This window comes from Fistularia commersonii, chromosome 32, assembly GCF_037954325.1.
Source record: "Fistularia commersonii isolate RoL2024-O1a breed Wild chromosome 32, RoL_Fcom_v1.0, whole genome shotgun sequence".
Classification (NCBI taxonomy): domain Eukaryota; kingdom Metazoa; phylum Chordata; class Actinopteri; order Syngnathiformes; family Fistulariidae; genus Fistularia; species Fistularia commersonii.
In genome coordinates this window covers 7,875,332-7,890,378 of record NC_141315.1, presented here as the reverse complement: position 1 = coordinate 7,890,378, position 15,047 = coordinate 7,875,332, and the positions used below count along the sequence as shown (strand labels likewise).

Genomic DNA, 15,047 nt, shown 5'->3' with positions numbered 1-15,047 from the left:
GCCGAGCTTGAAGTTTTCTTCTATATCTACCCCGCTTTGAGGTTCAACCCGACAGTTTGAGTTCCAATTCTTCAACTTGTATGAGAACCAAACTTTTAAAACTGCCATTTAATCAATTTCTTTCTTTCTCGACACGTGATCAACATAAGGAATTTATTCTTTACTCATGTAGTCATTATTATTATCATCATTATGATATTTTTAAATTATTATTCTGATTAATTTTTGCAAATATTTCATTATTATAATTTACTAGTCAACTAAATATCTGAATATAAATTACATAAACAGTAAAGGGGCATGCATAAAATAAAATCTTAAATGTATATAAAAGAATCAGTATGTAATTAGTGTATTTGCCAGCTCTAACTTTTTTTTATCAAACAGTGTTTTTTAAAATATTTTATGCACTACGTCATTGGCACTTCTGTCCAGTTCTGGTCTTATTGGAACGCCCAAATCCAGTTTATAAATGAGAAAAATTAGAGTATGGTCCACTTACTGTCCAGCTCATACTGTGCCAGGGTCGGGTCGCTCAGGTTCCGGATGCTGTAGGGAGCTTGAGGTCGGAGGAAAAGGCGGAAGGGAAGAGTCACTCAAATCCAGTCAGGGAAAGTTTTATTTTTTAAAAAGATGGCCTGCATTCACTGCCTTACTCAATAAAGTTTAACAGTAAAGTGCAGCAAAGCATGCAAGTTGATTTTAGCAATTCGTCGTAGCATTAAGTTTTCGGAGTAAGTTAAGTGACAGAGCATCAAATGTAAAACTCCCCCAACCTCTTCTGCTGCCCGACGCTGGCATCTTCGTTCGAAAACCGGTTTATTTCATTACATTCTCTGTTATTATGTATTATTAGTTTTATACATTACTTGTTATTTATTTAGTACTTTTTTGTTTAAAAAAAAAAAAAAAAAAAAAAATAGGGGGCTTGAGCGGATTGACAGCATTTCAATTAATTTCAACATTTAATTTGATATACAAGGAAATTGAGTTTGGAGCTCAGTCACAGAACCAATTAAACTCCTAAGTGAAGGTATTACTGTATTTATATATGAGATGGTGGCCTTCAGCCCCATGTGGATCCAGTTCTGACTGCTTAAATAATACGAAATAACTGGTAAAAATGGTGGTAAAATGATTGGCGGGGGTAAAACGATGTTAGCGCAGTATCAAGCGGAGGCTAACAACGGGATCGTCGTCCGTCCGCTACCTTGAGATTAACACGGATTTTACTTTGCAGACATGGAATGACGCCGGCGGTTCCTCACCCGTGAGCTCCGCCCAGGTGGAAAGACTGCTGATGGCGTGGGCGGAGTAACTGCGGAGCCGGTCGTACAGCAGCTCCCGGTAGCGGATGCGAAACCCAAGCAAGATACCGTTGATCTTCTCCTCGGCCGGGCGCTGCGAGAGTGCGGGGGCGGGAGATTTAGGAGTCGGTTTCCGATACGGTTTTCCAACAGATGCTTAATGTGTTGGTTTAAGATGTGAGAACACACACACATTTTCATCACTTCCCCCGTGGAGTGGGCTCCTCCACAGGTGAGTCAGAGTCAGAAATCCCCACCCGGAGGCCAGTGAGCGCCGGGGAGGAAAACAAGTTCCTCCCAGTCCTTGTAAACTCCACAACTGCTCTCCATAAAAGTGAAACGGCGGCTCCGCGCCACCTATTTTCTACCCTTTAAGGCCTGTTAATGCAGGTGTGTGTGAGCGGGAGAGTGTTTTATTTGTTATTTTCTTTACGAGTCGCGGGCGTAACGGAGGGTTGTGCGTACAAGTCTGTCCAAACCGCGATCTGTAAATACAGGCCTGCGCTGGATACCGTTGAAATCTCTTATTAGAGGGCGCTTCCATGGAGAGCAATAAAAAAAAGGAGGCAAAGAAAACAGGGTCTCTTTTTACCTGCCAGCGAATCAGCACCGAGGTGGTGGTGTGAGGCGTGACGGAGAGAACCGCGGGTGCTTCGTCAGGCGCTGGAGGGGGCGAGAAAAAGGGGGAAGATAAATGAGCTAAATCGACCCGAAAATGTGCAAAGTGAAAGATGCCAAACGCCGTAAACGCAAACTGGCTAGAACAACAGCAGCCGATGGATGAGCCAAAAATAGACGGCGGGGGAGGAAGCCGTGTGAGCGGCGGCGGCGGCCATACCGTCCTGCAGGGTGGTGATGGCCTCGCTCTCCTCGCTGTACTCGCTGTCCCCAATATCGTTGGTGGCCTTCACCCTGAACTGGTAGGAGGTGAAGGGCTTTAGCCTTCGGCGAGAAGGAGAAAGTGGTTAGCGCTTTGCCCAGCAGCAGGTAATGTGTGGAATACGGAGTGGAGACTCCATGTTCCCCCCCATCTGAGTGGGGTTCCTCCGGTTCCTCCACCCACAAAAACAGACATGAGGTTCATCGGAGACGTGCAGCCGGATGTGACACGTGAAGGAGAGGGTGAATGGTTGTTTGTCTCTTTATGTGGCCCTGTGATTGCCTAGCGACGAGTCCAGGGTGAACTCTGACCCTCAGCCGGTGACAGCTGGGATCGGCTCCAGCGCCCTTACGACCCCGCAAGTGCAGGATAAGCAGTTTGGATAATGGATGGATAAATCAGTCGTAACGGCAGCGCTGGATGTTAGCTTCTCACGGCACAGACGTGAAAAGTGTCCCGAGAGATCGGACAGCGGGATCTGAGTACTGTATTTTCACGACTATAAGGCGCACATAAAAGTCTTAGATTTTCTTCAAAATGTGCGGCGCGCCCTATAGTGCAGTGCGCCCTGTGTGTGTTGTTGTTGTAAGGCGGACGTAGTAGAGAACACCATGAGAATGTTAAATGGGGAAGTGTGGGCGTTGATTGTATATAAAAGAACGGGTATGTGCGTTGTTTTAACAACCCTGAAAACATCGCCGTCAAACACATCCCAGCCCAGGTACATCACGAATATGGACGAGGTGCCGCTCACTTTCCACATCCCGGTGAGTCAAACCGTGGAGAAGAAGGGGACCGGCACGGTAGCGATACGCATAACGAGGTACGAAAAGTCTTCTTGGAGACCACGGTTTCACTAAGAGTGGAAGGCAGCGCCAGGCGATGCTCGGGCTAACGTGTCCGCTGGCACTTTGTTCGAGCTTTTGCAAAAGCCAGCATTGTTTCCGAGGAGACGCACGGCACGGAAAGTGACTCTGACAGTGAAGAAAGTGAACCCGGTATGTTTGATGGAGATTTAGCGCAGCTGTTCAAATCAGAAACAGAGGATGAGGACTTCCATGGGTTTGATTGAGGACGATTACTGGTAAAATAATGTGAGTACCAAACTCAGGTTAGCTCCTGCTCTGTTTTTAAATACGCACACTTGTATGCTTGTGTGTGTGCGTTGTTGTAAGGCGGACGTAGTAGAGGACAACATGAGAACGTTAAGGGGTGAAGTGTGGGCGTGGATTGAATATAAAACCCGAGCCTTATAATCAGGTGCGCCTTATGTGTGTGTTAAATACAGTAATGGCACACATAACTGAGACAGCGCCTTTTAGTGCGATGCGCCTTATGGTCGTGAAAATACGGTACTTGAAAGTGCACCCGTTGTCACGGTAGCCAGAGAAGTGAGGTACTCCTGCAATTTTTCAAAGCGCAGTCGGTGCAGATGCTAGCTTACGCCGCATTACTCAACGCTCTTCTCCGAAGACGCCCAGATACCCGCCATCGACTGAGTCCTCCTCGCTAAACATACCGACGGTACAAAGCATTTCTCTGTTCTCCCTGCGCTGCTAGCAAGGCTAACAGGATTGGAGGCTAGAAAAGCAAACCTGTTGGGCGACCAGGAACCGAAACGCCAAATGTTACTCGCAAGGAGTCAAACCCTTTTTTTTTTAATTCTTAATTTTAAGGGTGGATTGAAAGCGCTGCGTGAAAAAACAAGAGAAACATCAAAAGCCGCCATGGTGGGTCGTTCCATCACTGCGGGAAAACCGTGAATTTCTGCTGCGGGTTCTGTTTATATCCGTTCACGTCAAACCCTAGCGCATGAAATGTAGCGAACGGAAAGAAAAGAAGGGGACGAAAAAGACAAATACTATAAATATTTGTGTATTTGTTGAGCGCAGATTCTCTCCGGCAGAACAGCGGGCTTTATGTAGTCGCGAACTTTGTCATGGAAGGGAAACTGACAGGCCAGATGCTACGATTTGCCCGAGGGGGGCAAGCGAGTGAAAAGACAATACGAGACGCATCTGTCTGACACGCACGCCATCCGTTTCTCCTCGAGCGCTCAGATGGAGGGGGAAGGGGGTCAGAAGGATCGGCCGTTGGAAGGAATATTTAGGAAGACTGCCACTCTTTCGGTTTCCCGGACTCGTTGTTGTGCGCAGCCTGCTAGGTAAGTGCTTTCAACGGCGTGAGCGCACTCGCTTTGTCAAGCCCGACCTTCACAAACAGACCCCAAAATAGAGGAGAAAAAGCATTTGTTGGGTTTGTCCCCTAATATCCTTACTTATTTTAATAGCCCGTAGCACTCGCCGCATTGGAAACCAGACTTTAATGGCTCCCAAAAAACAATATTCTCCATTAGCATATTGCCGAGTTGCCGGCTTAACTGCCGCTGAGGGGATATTACGGCGGCCGCGGGTAGATGAGAACAGACGGTATTATCCTCTTCAAGTAAAGTGTGCTAATGGAATAAAATATATACCGGGGCGCGGGAGAGCGGGGACGGAGGTACCGCCGTACCTGGACACGACGTAGGTGGAGGCTTCGTGGCTGACGGAGGCGGAGTGGACGGTCCAGTTGCTCTCGGGCAGCTCGCGGAGCTGCACGGTGTAGTAGCGCACCGGGGAGAGGCCGTCGCTGCCGGGCTCCCAGGAAAGAAGGACGCTCCGGGCCTGGACGTCCCTCTGCGGCACGGAGGGCCGGCTGGTGGGCTGCGGGCGAGCTGGGAGCAGGCGGGGGTTCGAGACGGGGATTACAGAGACGGACGGAGGACAGAGGTCATAGGTCACGGAAACGCCGACCCACCTCGTTTTTCCGTGGTGACCACCAGGGCCTCGGCGGACTCGCCCCAGCCCTTGCGTGTCTGAGCCGTGATGCGGAACACGTACACGGACTCCGGCTTCAGGTTGGTCACCGTGTAGCGGCGGGCGCTGGGGTTCAGCACGTCCACGGTGGCAGCGTTCCCATTGGTGGAATTGAGATGGTAGGTGATCTGATAGGCTATGATGATACACATTAAAAAAAATCAATATATTGACACAAATGTTGTGTGACAGATTTTTATTTCTTAGAAAAATAAAATCCGGATAACATTGCTATACTGTTTTTAATGACACTATGGAATAGACCCAAAAATACTTGTCTTTTAGTTTGATTCTTTTTTATTTTACGCTGAAATAAGCACACCACCAAAACAACAAACAAACAAATTTTGGTAAATTCATTTAATTATATGAGAACCCTTATATGGCATTAACCCTTATAAGTTTTTTGTTATTCAATGATTAAATGAAAATTATGATCAAGAAATTAGATTTTGGAAAAAAAAAAAAAAAAAACAAACATATATATATATATATATATGTTACATTCTATGTCATTTAAAACTAAATTACAAGAACAAAGAAAAAGCATCAGTGTCAACCCCAGCCAATCTGATGGAACGGCACATGGAAGACAAATAAAATTTTAAAAAAAGGAAAAAAGAAATAGAAAAAAATAACTATTTTAGTCAAATAAATAAAAAAAAAAAACAATAAAAGAGGGAAAATAAGTAAATAAATATTGGTTAAATTTGGGTTTTTGTGGCAAACCATGATATGTGCAGCTACGCCATAAGACGAGTCTTCTCAAGGAGGCCTCATCTGTTTTCCTCACCCAGGATTATTCCGTTTGGCTGAGCGGGCGACTGCCAAATGAGCCGCACCGAGGTGGTCCGGACTTCAGGGAACAGGATCCCCATCGGAGGTCCCGGGACTGCAGGGGGAGGCAGGGAAGATGTTTCAGAGACATAAACATGCACACACACACAAAAAAAAAAGCACTTTTTTATTTTATTATTATTTATTTTTTCTAATCTCTGCTGAATAGATTTTCCCTGAAAGTGAAATTGTCCCATTCAAAGTGAACTCCTGCGGTGACTTTTACAAAAATTGGCCTTGAAGCTTCTTTTTTTTTCCCCCATGGTGTTTCTGTCAATCCTATTGACTGACACAAAAATTAAATACATGGATAAAAAAAAAAATAAAAAAAAATCCAACTTTTTTTTTCCAATATTTCAGAAAGAAAGAAAAAAAAGGAACGCTGAACAAAAGCAAATTTAATAATGATTTTGAATGGTAGCCTATAACACTACCCTCATGCCCATATACGGATCTTTCAATTGCCATTAAACCTGGCCTGAATTAAGAGCATTTTAATTGATTGCAATCTAATTTAACACACTGTTGCATAAATTTGTCAGATTCTTAAGAAATCCAGTTTCCCCACCGTCGTCCAGGGTCCTCTGCAGGATGGGCGGCGAACTGAGCCGGCCGTCCCCGATCCGGGTGAAAGCCAGGACCTGGATCTGGTAGAGGACGTACTTGCCCAGGCCGGTGAGCTGGACGCTGTGGGTGGCGTTTCCTTCCACCGTCCAGAAACGGACGGCGCTGTCAGAGTCCTTCTCCTTGTACATCACCTGCCGGGCGATGGCGAGCGTCAGAGAAGGCGAGTACGGCTACTGCATCCGAAGCCCTTTTTCCGGTAAAAAGCATGCATCAAACTACTCCCTGTGTAGTAAAATAATGCCTTCAGGTGTTTTAAAACCACATGGGATCTTTTTTGAAGAAGTGTTACTGCAGGTTTTTGGCCATGTCTGAGGCACAAACTGAAAAAAAAGAAATCATTTTAAACCTTCAAAATAAAAGCCCTGAAAATGCGCTTTTGAAAACTATATAAATATATTCGAAACAGACATGAAGCGGCTGTGTTGAAGTGATTAGATGACAAAAGGAAATTAAATACATAAATTAATTTAAAGGGAATTATAAAGCTGTATATTTTATCATGACAAGATCACCTCACTGGACTATTATTTTGAATTCTTTTCTTAATATCAAATGTTTTTCGTTCAGTTCATAAAAAATAAACAACTTAGACAAAATCTTTTTTTTTACGGTTAATTCATTCTGATCCCCTCTTTTTAACTATCTCTTGCTCACGGAATCCTGTGAGAAACACACGTCCTTGAAATGATAAATTCTTTTGGAAAATTAAAATAAAAGTAAATAAATAAATGATTTTTTTTTTTTTTTCAAGCTTCTGAAGTTGCAATTTCTCTGCTGACCTCGAGAGGTTTCTTGTATTTTTCACAAAATTAATTTGGCCTCAGATACTCAAGACTGGGTGAAACTCTCCTTTCTGAGAAATAAAATTAAAAAATAATAAAAAAAAAAAAAAAAAAAAAAAAAGGAATGCCGCCGGCGCCTGCAGCATCAAGCAGCGGCTGCATGAAACGGTGGATCCACGGTAGCCGACCTTGTAGCCCAGGATCAGGCCGTTCCTGTCGGGCTCGGGGACTTCGAACCAGCGCACCAGGACGCTGCTGGAGGTCGTGGCGAAGGCGGAGACGTTGGTGGGCCCGCAGGACGGGACTGGAGGAAGGAGAGAGAAGAAAATATTACTTTTTATTTCCCCCTCCCCACCTGTGGTAAGGTATGTTTATTGCCATCGACTGATATCCCAGGATCCCCCCGGGGGCCCGGCGCGGATCGCTCGGGCTCGGGGGGCCCGGCTCTCACCACCGGACGTAAGGAAAGCCATTCCTGAGAATTCACTGGTGTGTGTGGAAAAAAAAAAAAATGGAGCTCAGGAATTTCACATTCGGGTCCATGTGTTCTCAATTTCCTCTCTGCCCCGGCACGCCGACGTCTGAGGGGTGGGAGGTGCAGAGAGGAGGTTGAAAATGAACACATGGAGGCATTCGGATGGAGTGTGTGTGTGTGTGTGTGTGTGTGTGTGTGATTCATAGCAGAGGCGGTGCACCCACGTGCTTAACCACGGGAAGGGAAAGGCCTTTACAGCTCACGTGTCAAGGGTGAGGTCATGTGACCGGTTGCTACACATTTATAACATGTGTGATGCAGCGATGGCTAGTGACCCACCGGACTCCCTGGTCCTGCCGCGGACCGGCTGGCTCCACGGGCCCAACCCGATGCCGTTCACCGCCTGGACCCTGACTTCGTACTCCGTCCACTCCTCCAGGTCCTCGATGGTGAACTCCCTCTCCAGGCGGTCGGCGATGACCTGGGTGAGGGCCCGGCCCGGCGAGCTGGCGCGCGAGTACTGCACTCGGTAGCCCACCTGCTCCGCGTTGCCGTTGTACTCCCATTCGGGCAAAGGCTGAGCGACAGGAAACTAGGTGAGCGAGCGACGACGCGCTCCGTCGACAGTTCTGATTCGGAAACGCTCGCTCACCATCCACCGCAACCAGAGGCTGGTCTCGCTGGCGGTGCGCAGGGTGACGTTGGCGGGGGCCACGTCTGGAGGGGCCGGCAGGGTCTGGATCTTCCTGGAGGGCTGGCTGGGAGGACTGGTGCCCACGATGTTCACCTGACGCATCCGGAACCTGCCGTTTTGGGGTTACGTCACCAAATACAGAGGATTAGCCAGGATTTAATTCGGAAAAAAAACAATGACGGCCTACTTCCTGAGACGACAGCGCCCCCTGGTGGCGGGGAGGTGTAATCACGAAGTTAACAGTGCTGGGCAACGTCTGGGTGTGCTACGCTAACAACGTGTTGGTTTTCTCAGTCGCTAAGGGCAAAGAGGCGACTGTCTTTGGACCCGAACATTCACGGTTTTATTCCCGGCTCCTCCTTGTGTATCTAAGTGTTGTTGAGCAAGACACCAAATCCCGAACTGCTCCCCTCGCGTCGCTAGATGGCATGCCAACTGCTCATCCATGATGGGTAAAATGCAGAGAATGACTTCCCGCAAGGGACTGATAAAGTATAAAGTAATTTAAAAATTTAAATCGATACAAATGCGGTGTCATCGCCACGGTGCAGATACAACCGGTGACAGATTGGGTGGCGGTTACCTGTAGAAGGTGTACGGGTTGAGGCCTGGTACTTCCAAGGAGCGGGCGTCGGGCTCGTTGGACACCCGGTGGACCGTCACCCAGTCCTCGCTGTCCCCGACGGCGCCCACCTAGGACCCAAAGGTTGCTTCAACATCCAACAACGTGATGACACACACACACACACACGCGCGCATACACTCTTGGCGAGCCGCGCAGCCTCACCTGGGCTTCCACTTGCCAGCGGGAGATGGACGTCTTGCCGTCGTAGCCGGGCTTGAACTGCAGGGTGACGGCACGGGGGCCGATGTTGGAGATGGCCGTGTTGGTCGGTGGCCCGGGGAGCTCTGCGATGGAGCAGAACCACCGCACATTTACACTCTGCTCCCTCACACACACACACACACACACACTCTGGGTTCCCGTGGTTTACACAGTGATGACGGAAAAATCCCTCTGCAACTGCGCCCTCTAGTGGCTGCACAGATACTGCACACACACGCTTCTGCACGCACTCAACTTAATAATCCGCCTGCCTTCGCGCCGGCGTGGGAGGGACGCCGCCGTGAATGTCAATTACGCCACCGTTACGCGGCGATGGGATTCAATCTGATACCCCGGTGTTTACACATGAGCCGAGTAAACAATAAGTATGGATTATTCCTTAGGAATCCTTGAGATGGGAAATGAATGTTGAAAAAAAAAAAAAACCTCAGAGAAGACGGATAGAGAGCAGATGGATAGGAGATTTCTTGTCACAAGAATAAACTTTAAACACACAATTACCGTCTTTGTGTTTCTGAAGCACAGATATTAACGCGTGGAGCGTGGGAGTTGGGGGCGGCGACCTACAATTCTTTTCCTTTCAGCTTTTCCCTTCAGGGAATGGCCACAACAAATAAACCTCCTCCATCCAACTCTGTCTTCTGTATCTGTATCTTCTTCTCTCACATCAACTTACTTCATGTCCTCTCTCTACGTCCATAAATCTTCTCTTTGGTCTTCCTTAAGATCTCCTGCCTTGTAGCTCCAACCCCAGCATCCTTCTACCAACATATCCACAATCCCTCCACTGTCCATGGCTGTACCATCTCAGTCTGGCTTCTCTGACCTTCTCTCCAAAACATCTAACAAGTGTTGTCCCTCTGATAGACTCAGTCCTGATCCTATCCACCCTCATCACTCCCAAAGAGAACCTCAACATCTTCATCTCTGCTGCCTCCAGCTCTTCCTCATGTCTTTTCTTCAGTGCCACCATCTCCAAACCATACACCATCGCTGGTCTCATCACTGTCTTGTCCACCTCTCCATTCATTTTGGCTGATAGTCGTCTATCTCACAGTACCCCTGACACTTTTCTTCACCCATTCCAACCTGCTTGAACCTGATCCCTAATGTAGTCCTACCTCCAACTTGAACATCTCTGTCCCACCTACAGCACACCTCACCACTGTCTCACAGCTAGCATACATGTCCTGCACCAGTCTAACATACTTCTCTGCCCTTCCAGACTTCCTCATATAATACCATTGTATACCATAGTACTCTCTTGGCAGTTTGCTGTATGCTTTTTCAAGGTCTACAGAGGCATAATGCAGCTCCCTGTGACCTTCTCCGTACTTCTCTATTAACATTCTCAAAGCACATACTACGTCTGTAGTACTCTTTCCAAGCACGAAACCATACTGCTGCTCACAAATGCTGACTTCTGCTCTCAGTCTACTTTCTACCACTCTTTCCCATTGCTTCATTGTATGTCTCATTATCATTATCCTGGATGCCAAACTTGCCCATCACTTCATCACCAACATGTACCAATATGTCAATTGCAGTCTGCACCAATTAACCCTCTCTCACCACTGGGGATATTCTGCGTCAATACACCTAACTCATTCCAGAACTTATCCTTCTCCTCTAACTCACATCCCACCTGTGGGGTATAGCCACTAACATCACCGAGCATCATGCCTTCAATTTACAGCTTCAGACTCATAAGTCCATCTGACACTTGTGTCATCTCTGGAACATACCTAACAAACTCCTCCAAGATATCTCTATTCTCTTCCTGTCAGTACCATGATAGTACAACTTCAAACCTTCTCCTAAGCTTCTCTTTCCACTACCTTCCCACCTGGTCTCCTAGACACACAGTATATCCACCTTCCATCTCTGCATCAATTCAACCAACTCTAGCTATTCCTGCCATCGTCCCAATATTCAAAGTTCCAACTCTCAGTCCCAGACTCTTGCCTCCTCTCCTTATTCTATCCACAGAAGCCCAATTTCCACTTGTACCCTGTAGTTTATCAGCAGCAATGGCAATCATTGTTAATCCGGGCCTCGACCGATTGGGCATGAGGTTCGTATTTTCGATTTTCGTACTCTGTTTTGGCACAAGTCTTACGCTGGAAGCCCTCCCTGACGCAACCCTCTCCATTTATTTGGGGTTGGGACCGGCTCAGGGAGACACTTTCTACTGCCCCCCCCCCGAGCCTGCATTCCGTGGCCTAAAATTAATAAGATATAATCACCCCAAGGGGGCAGAATTGGCCATTTACCCCCCAATAATGTGTCCATTGGATGGTAATGGGATGCAGATGATAGGCGTCCCGGTGAAAATAAAGAATAAAAAGTACTAGCTCGCAATTATTTGCACGGCTGATTGCCGGGGCGGTTTCTCTTCACGTATACAATGGGTGTAATCACCGTTCCGGGGGCCACGGCGGCAGCTGCAGAGGCCGCCGGCGGAGCGACAGACGGCTGTTTTTTTTTTTTTTTTTGACACTCACCCCCCCCGAGCACCACATCGCACAAATTCGCCAAAAAATGAAATTGTTAAAGGCTGTGATTGTATTAAAAGCTCTCCTGAGTGCCTTTATGTGTGATTGTGTTTGTGTGAGCTTTGGGTTCGGTCCCGGCTGCGGTGACACAGGTTGGGTTTCATTGTGTCTGGCGCCAGACGGCGAGGTGTGTGCTCGCCAGGTTCAACGTGCGGCGATAAATCAGGGAAGGGAGGTTCAATAAATACACCCGGCCATTAATTTGAAGTAAATGGTTAAAGGAAGTGAATGAGGTGAACCTGCTGACGGGGTACGGCTATTTACTGCATTTTGGAACCATCCAAAATCCAAAATAATAGGACCAAACATATATTTCGACTGAATTTCTGGGTACATTGAGCTGCACCCAGGCACGGTGGCTAGCGCTCCCGCTTTGCAGCGAGGAGGTCCAGAAATCCGACGTTCACGTTCCAGTCGGAACATTAAGGTGCCAGCTCCAGAGTGCGTCGGGCGCATCGGCGTGCACTGACCGGGAGGTACGCCCGAGGAGATGGTGGAGGAGGACAGCTGCCCCTGACCCTTGGAGGTCATGCCCGCCACTTCGATGGTGTAGGTGGTGAGAGCGGTGAGCCCCGTAACCCGGTACTCCAGGGTGACGTTGGGCAGGTAGTGGGTGACCCGGGTGTTGGTACGGTTGTACTCCTCCCAAGAAATGCGGTATCCTAAAAAAAAAAAAAAATAAATGACCGAATGAATTAAAAGGCGGAGACAAGTTGACGGCAGCAGACGGAGAATCCGCCCGCAGAAAATACACCAGCGGTCGGACTACAATGCCATCCTGCAGCTAGCATGCCGCGGCACAAGCTAACAGAAATATCAAATTAACATCAAAAATTGAATATAGCAAACTGAATAAGCTTCTGATTATACCTCCCTATGCACGCGCACACACCCCCACACACACCCACACACACACACACACACACACTTAGCCTCTCAAAGTTAATGCAATTTGCTCCCTGGCCAGAGGCGCTTTTCATGTGATTGCGTGAGGCATTAGGCACCGTTTCTTGCCAAATCGATATTTCGCCGCCGTGTCAGCCTCTGCATCCCCCGCATCCCCCGCGCTATGATGTTTTGGGGAGACCCTCTGCCGGCCCCCCTCGCCCCTCCATTTCAGCCCCGTGTTTGACGGCGTTGACATATCACTACCAGTCTGTGGGTTGATGAATGATGTTGCTTTTTCCCCAAGTAAGGTCACAGAATGTTATATATATATATATATATATATATTGTATAGACATTCATATTTATATGTGCACGCATGCATATATAACTATATTACTTCATACCTGTTTATATGAGTTCTGAGCAATAAATAAATTCAAAATAAATAAATGAATAAATGACCTCTGAAGCCTTTGAGACAACAGGGTCCAAGACCTTTTTTAGATTTTCATTTATGTTGTTATTGGTACTAACATTACTTGGAAAGATAAAATAAAATACATTAAAAATATAATAATGACCACCAAAGCCTTTGAGATAACTGGGTTCATGGGCTTTTTGAAGGGCGTTATTACCATATGTTTATTTCTTTATGTTGTTACTGGTACTTATATTGTTTGAATAAAATAAAATAAAATCCTAAGGAGCTGATGTTTCCCCACGTATATCAAAATCTTCATCAGGCAGCTGTAACCACGGTGATGAACGCCCGAAGAAAGGCATCACGCTTATTTGGGATCGTTCATCAGAACAATTCGTTGACATTAACGTTCATTAAAGATGATTGCTTTTTCATCTCTCATCAAGTTTTACATTGTCAGTATTAATATCTCGCAAATTGTCTCGAGCCGGCTGGAAAAACAACATATAACTAAAATGCACAAAGAAATTAGCTGTAATTTCTTACTATTATTGTCATTACAAGGTACAGGGGAAAATTAAAGAAACGGGTTTGCTGTTTTGCCACGTGCACATCTGGTCACCATCTCCTCTTCATTGCTAGGTAACTGCTCCATTAAATCACAGCTTGCAGGGCACTGATTGGACGTGCTTTCTGTTTTATAATGGAGCTTCACTCATTATAGAAAAAAAAATCTTTATGTTCATCAATTATCCATCCATCCATTTATTTAGTTATAATTTATAATATTTATTGCCATGCTCAGGTAGAGTGTGACTGCTTCATCTCATATTTGTATGTATAGAAGTGTGTGTGTATTTGTGTGCGCGTGTGTGAACTGTGTGTATATTTAGTTTGGAAATAGGTCTATTTATCGGAAGCATTTTTGTTGCGTGTGAGCATGCATGCACCGAGTGAGAGATACAACTTAAATTAGTTATATCGGCCTTCACAACAACCTCACACACACACGCACACACACACACACTGTTGGATCGAACCTGTGAGGACGCCGTTCTTCTCGCCGGGTTCACTCCAGCTGACTTTGAGCGACGTGTCCAGGATCTCGGTGAAGCTCAGGTGACCCACGGCGCCGGGGGCTAGAGAGGGACGAGAGGATGGACAGATTAAAAAAAAAAAAAAAAATGATGTGTAGTTATCATATATAGTAAATATTTTAAAATTTTTATGCAATAAAAATAACACGTTTCGGTGGATTATTTATTTTTGAGATTAATCGATAATCTTCCGATGGTGATCCAAGATGGCTGCAGAGCATTCCCGATCATTAGCGCTTCTCCGCAACTTCGCTCTGCATGAATTATGGATTTCACCCGCGGGGGAGGATGTGTTACCATGAGACGTTCCCACACCCACTCCCCCTCGTCACCCGTCGCCGCGGGAGACAAGAAAATGCCGCCGGGGCCGGCTTGTCACTCACTGTCCTCGTGCGTCCTCAGCGCTTTGGGCGGGCTGCGGGGGCCGTCCCCCGGCGTGGTGAAGCACAGCACCGAGGTGAAGTACTCGGTGAACTTCCTCAGGCCCGTCACGTATCCCACGAGGACGCTGTCCTGGTAGTTGGGTTGCACCGTTACCATGGAAACCTCTTCGTCTCTGCCCGGCTCCCAGGCCAGCAGCTAATGGAGGCAAACAAAATTCTCTGCTGTTATCGTTCTCTCGAAACCCGACGTCGCGGGGTCGGTTTCCGAAGCGCCGCGCCGTCGTCCGAGCGCCGAGTTCCGGGAGCCTCGTTTCCCCCCGCTGTCCGTCGGCGCCGAAGATCGAAGAGACTCGGAAAGCGAGGATCGGCGAGCGGATCGGAATCCTCGGCGGACGC

General features: G+C 47.2%; 1 protein-coding gene across 5 annotated transcripts in view; it reads right to left on the bottom strand.

The window, feature by feature from the left end:
* Positions 1-15,047, bottom strand: part of sdk2b (sidekick cell adhesion molecule 2b) — a 306,191-nt gene that overhangs the window by 26,072 nt on the left and 265,072 nt on the right. For all 5 annotated transcript variants that reach the window (XM_086139455.1, XM_086139457.1, XM_086139458.1 and 2 more), the window contains exons 19-34: positions 14,652-14,847; positions 14,212-14,310; positions 12,333-12,524; positions 9,248-9,369; positions 9,044-9,153; positions 8,419-8,569; positions 8,106-8,343; positions 7,480-7,595; positions 6,451-6,640; positions 5,839-5,937; positions 4,987-5,181; positions 4,702-4,903; positions 2,146-2,249; positions 1,900-1,970; positions 1,269-1,401; positions 503-559 (exon numbers count right to left, since the gene is read on the bottom strand). In XM_086139455.1, the coding sequence (XP_085995581.1) occupies positions 503-559; positions 1,269-1,401; positions 1,900-1,970; positions 2,146-2,249; positions 4,702-4,903; positions 4,987-5,181; positions 5,839-5,937; positions 6,451-6,640; positions 7,480-7,595; positions 8,106-8,343; positions 8,419-8,569; positions 9,044-9,153; positions 9,248-9,369; positions 12,333-12,524; positions 14,212-14,310; positions 14,652-14,847 (2,275 nt within the window). The remainder of the gene's footprint in view (positions 1-502; positions 560-1,268; positions 1,402-1,899; positions 1,971-2,145; positions 2,250-4,701; positions 4,904-4,986; positions 5,182-5,838; positions 5,938-6,450; positions 6,641-7,479; positions 7,596-8,105; positions 8,344-8,418; positions 8,570-9,043; positions 9,154-9,247; positions 9,370-12,332; positions 12,525-14,211; positions 14,311-14,651; positions 14,848-15,047) is intronic.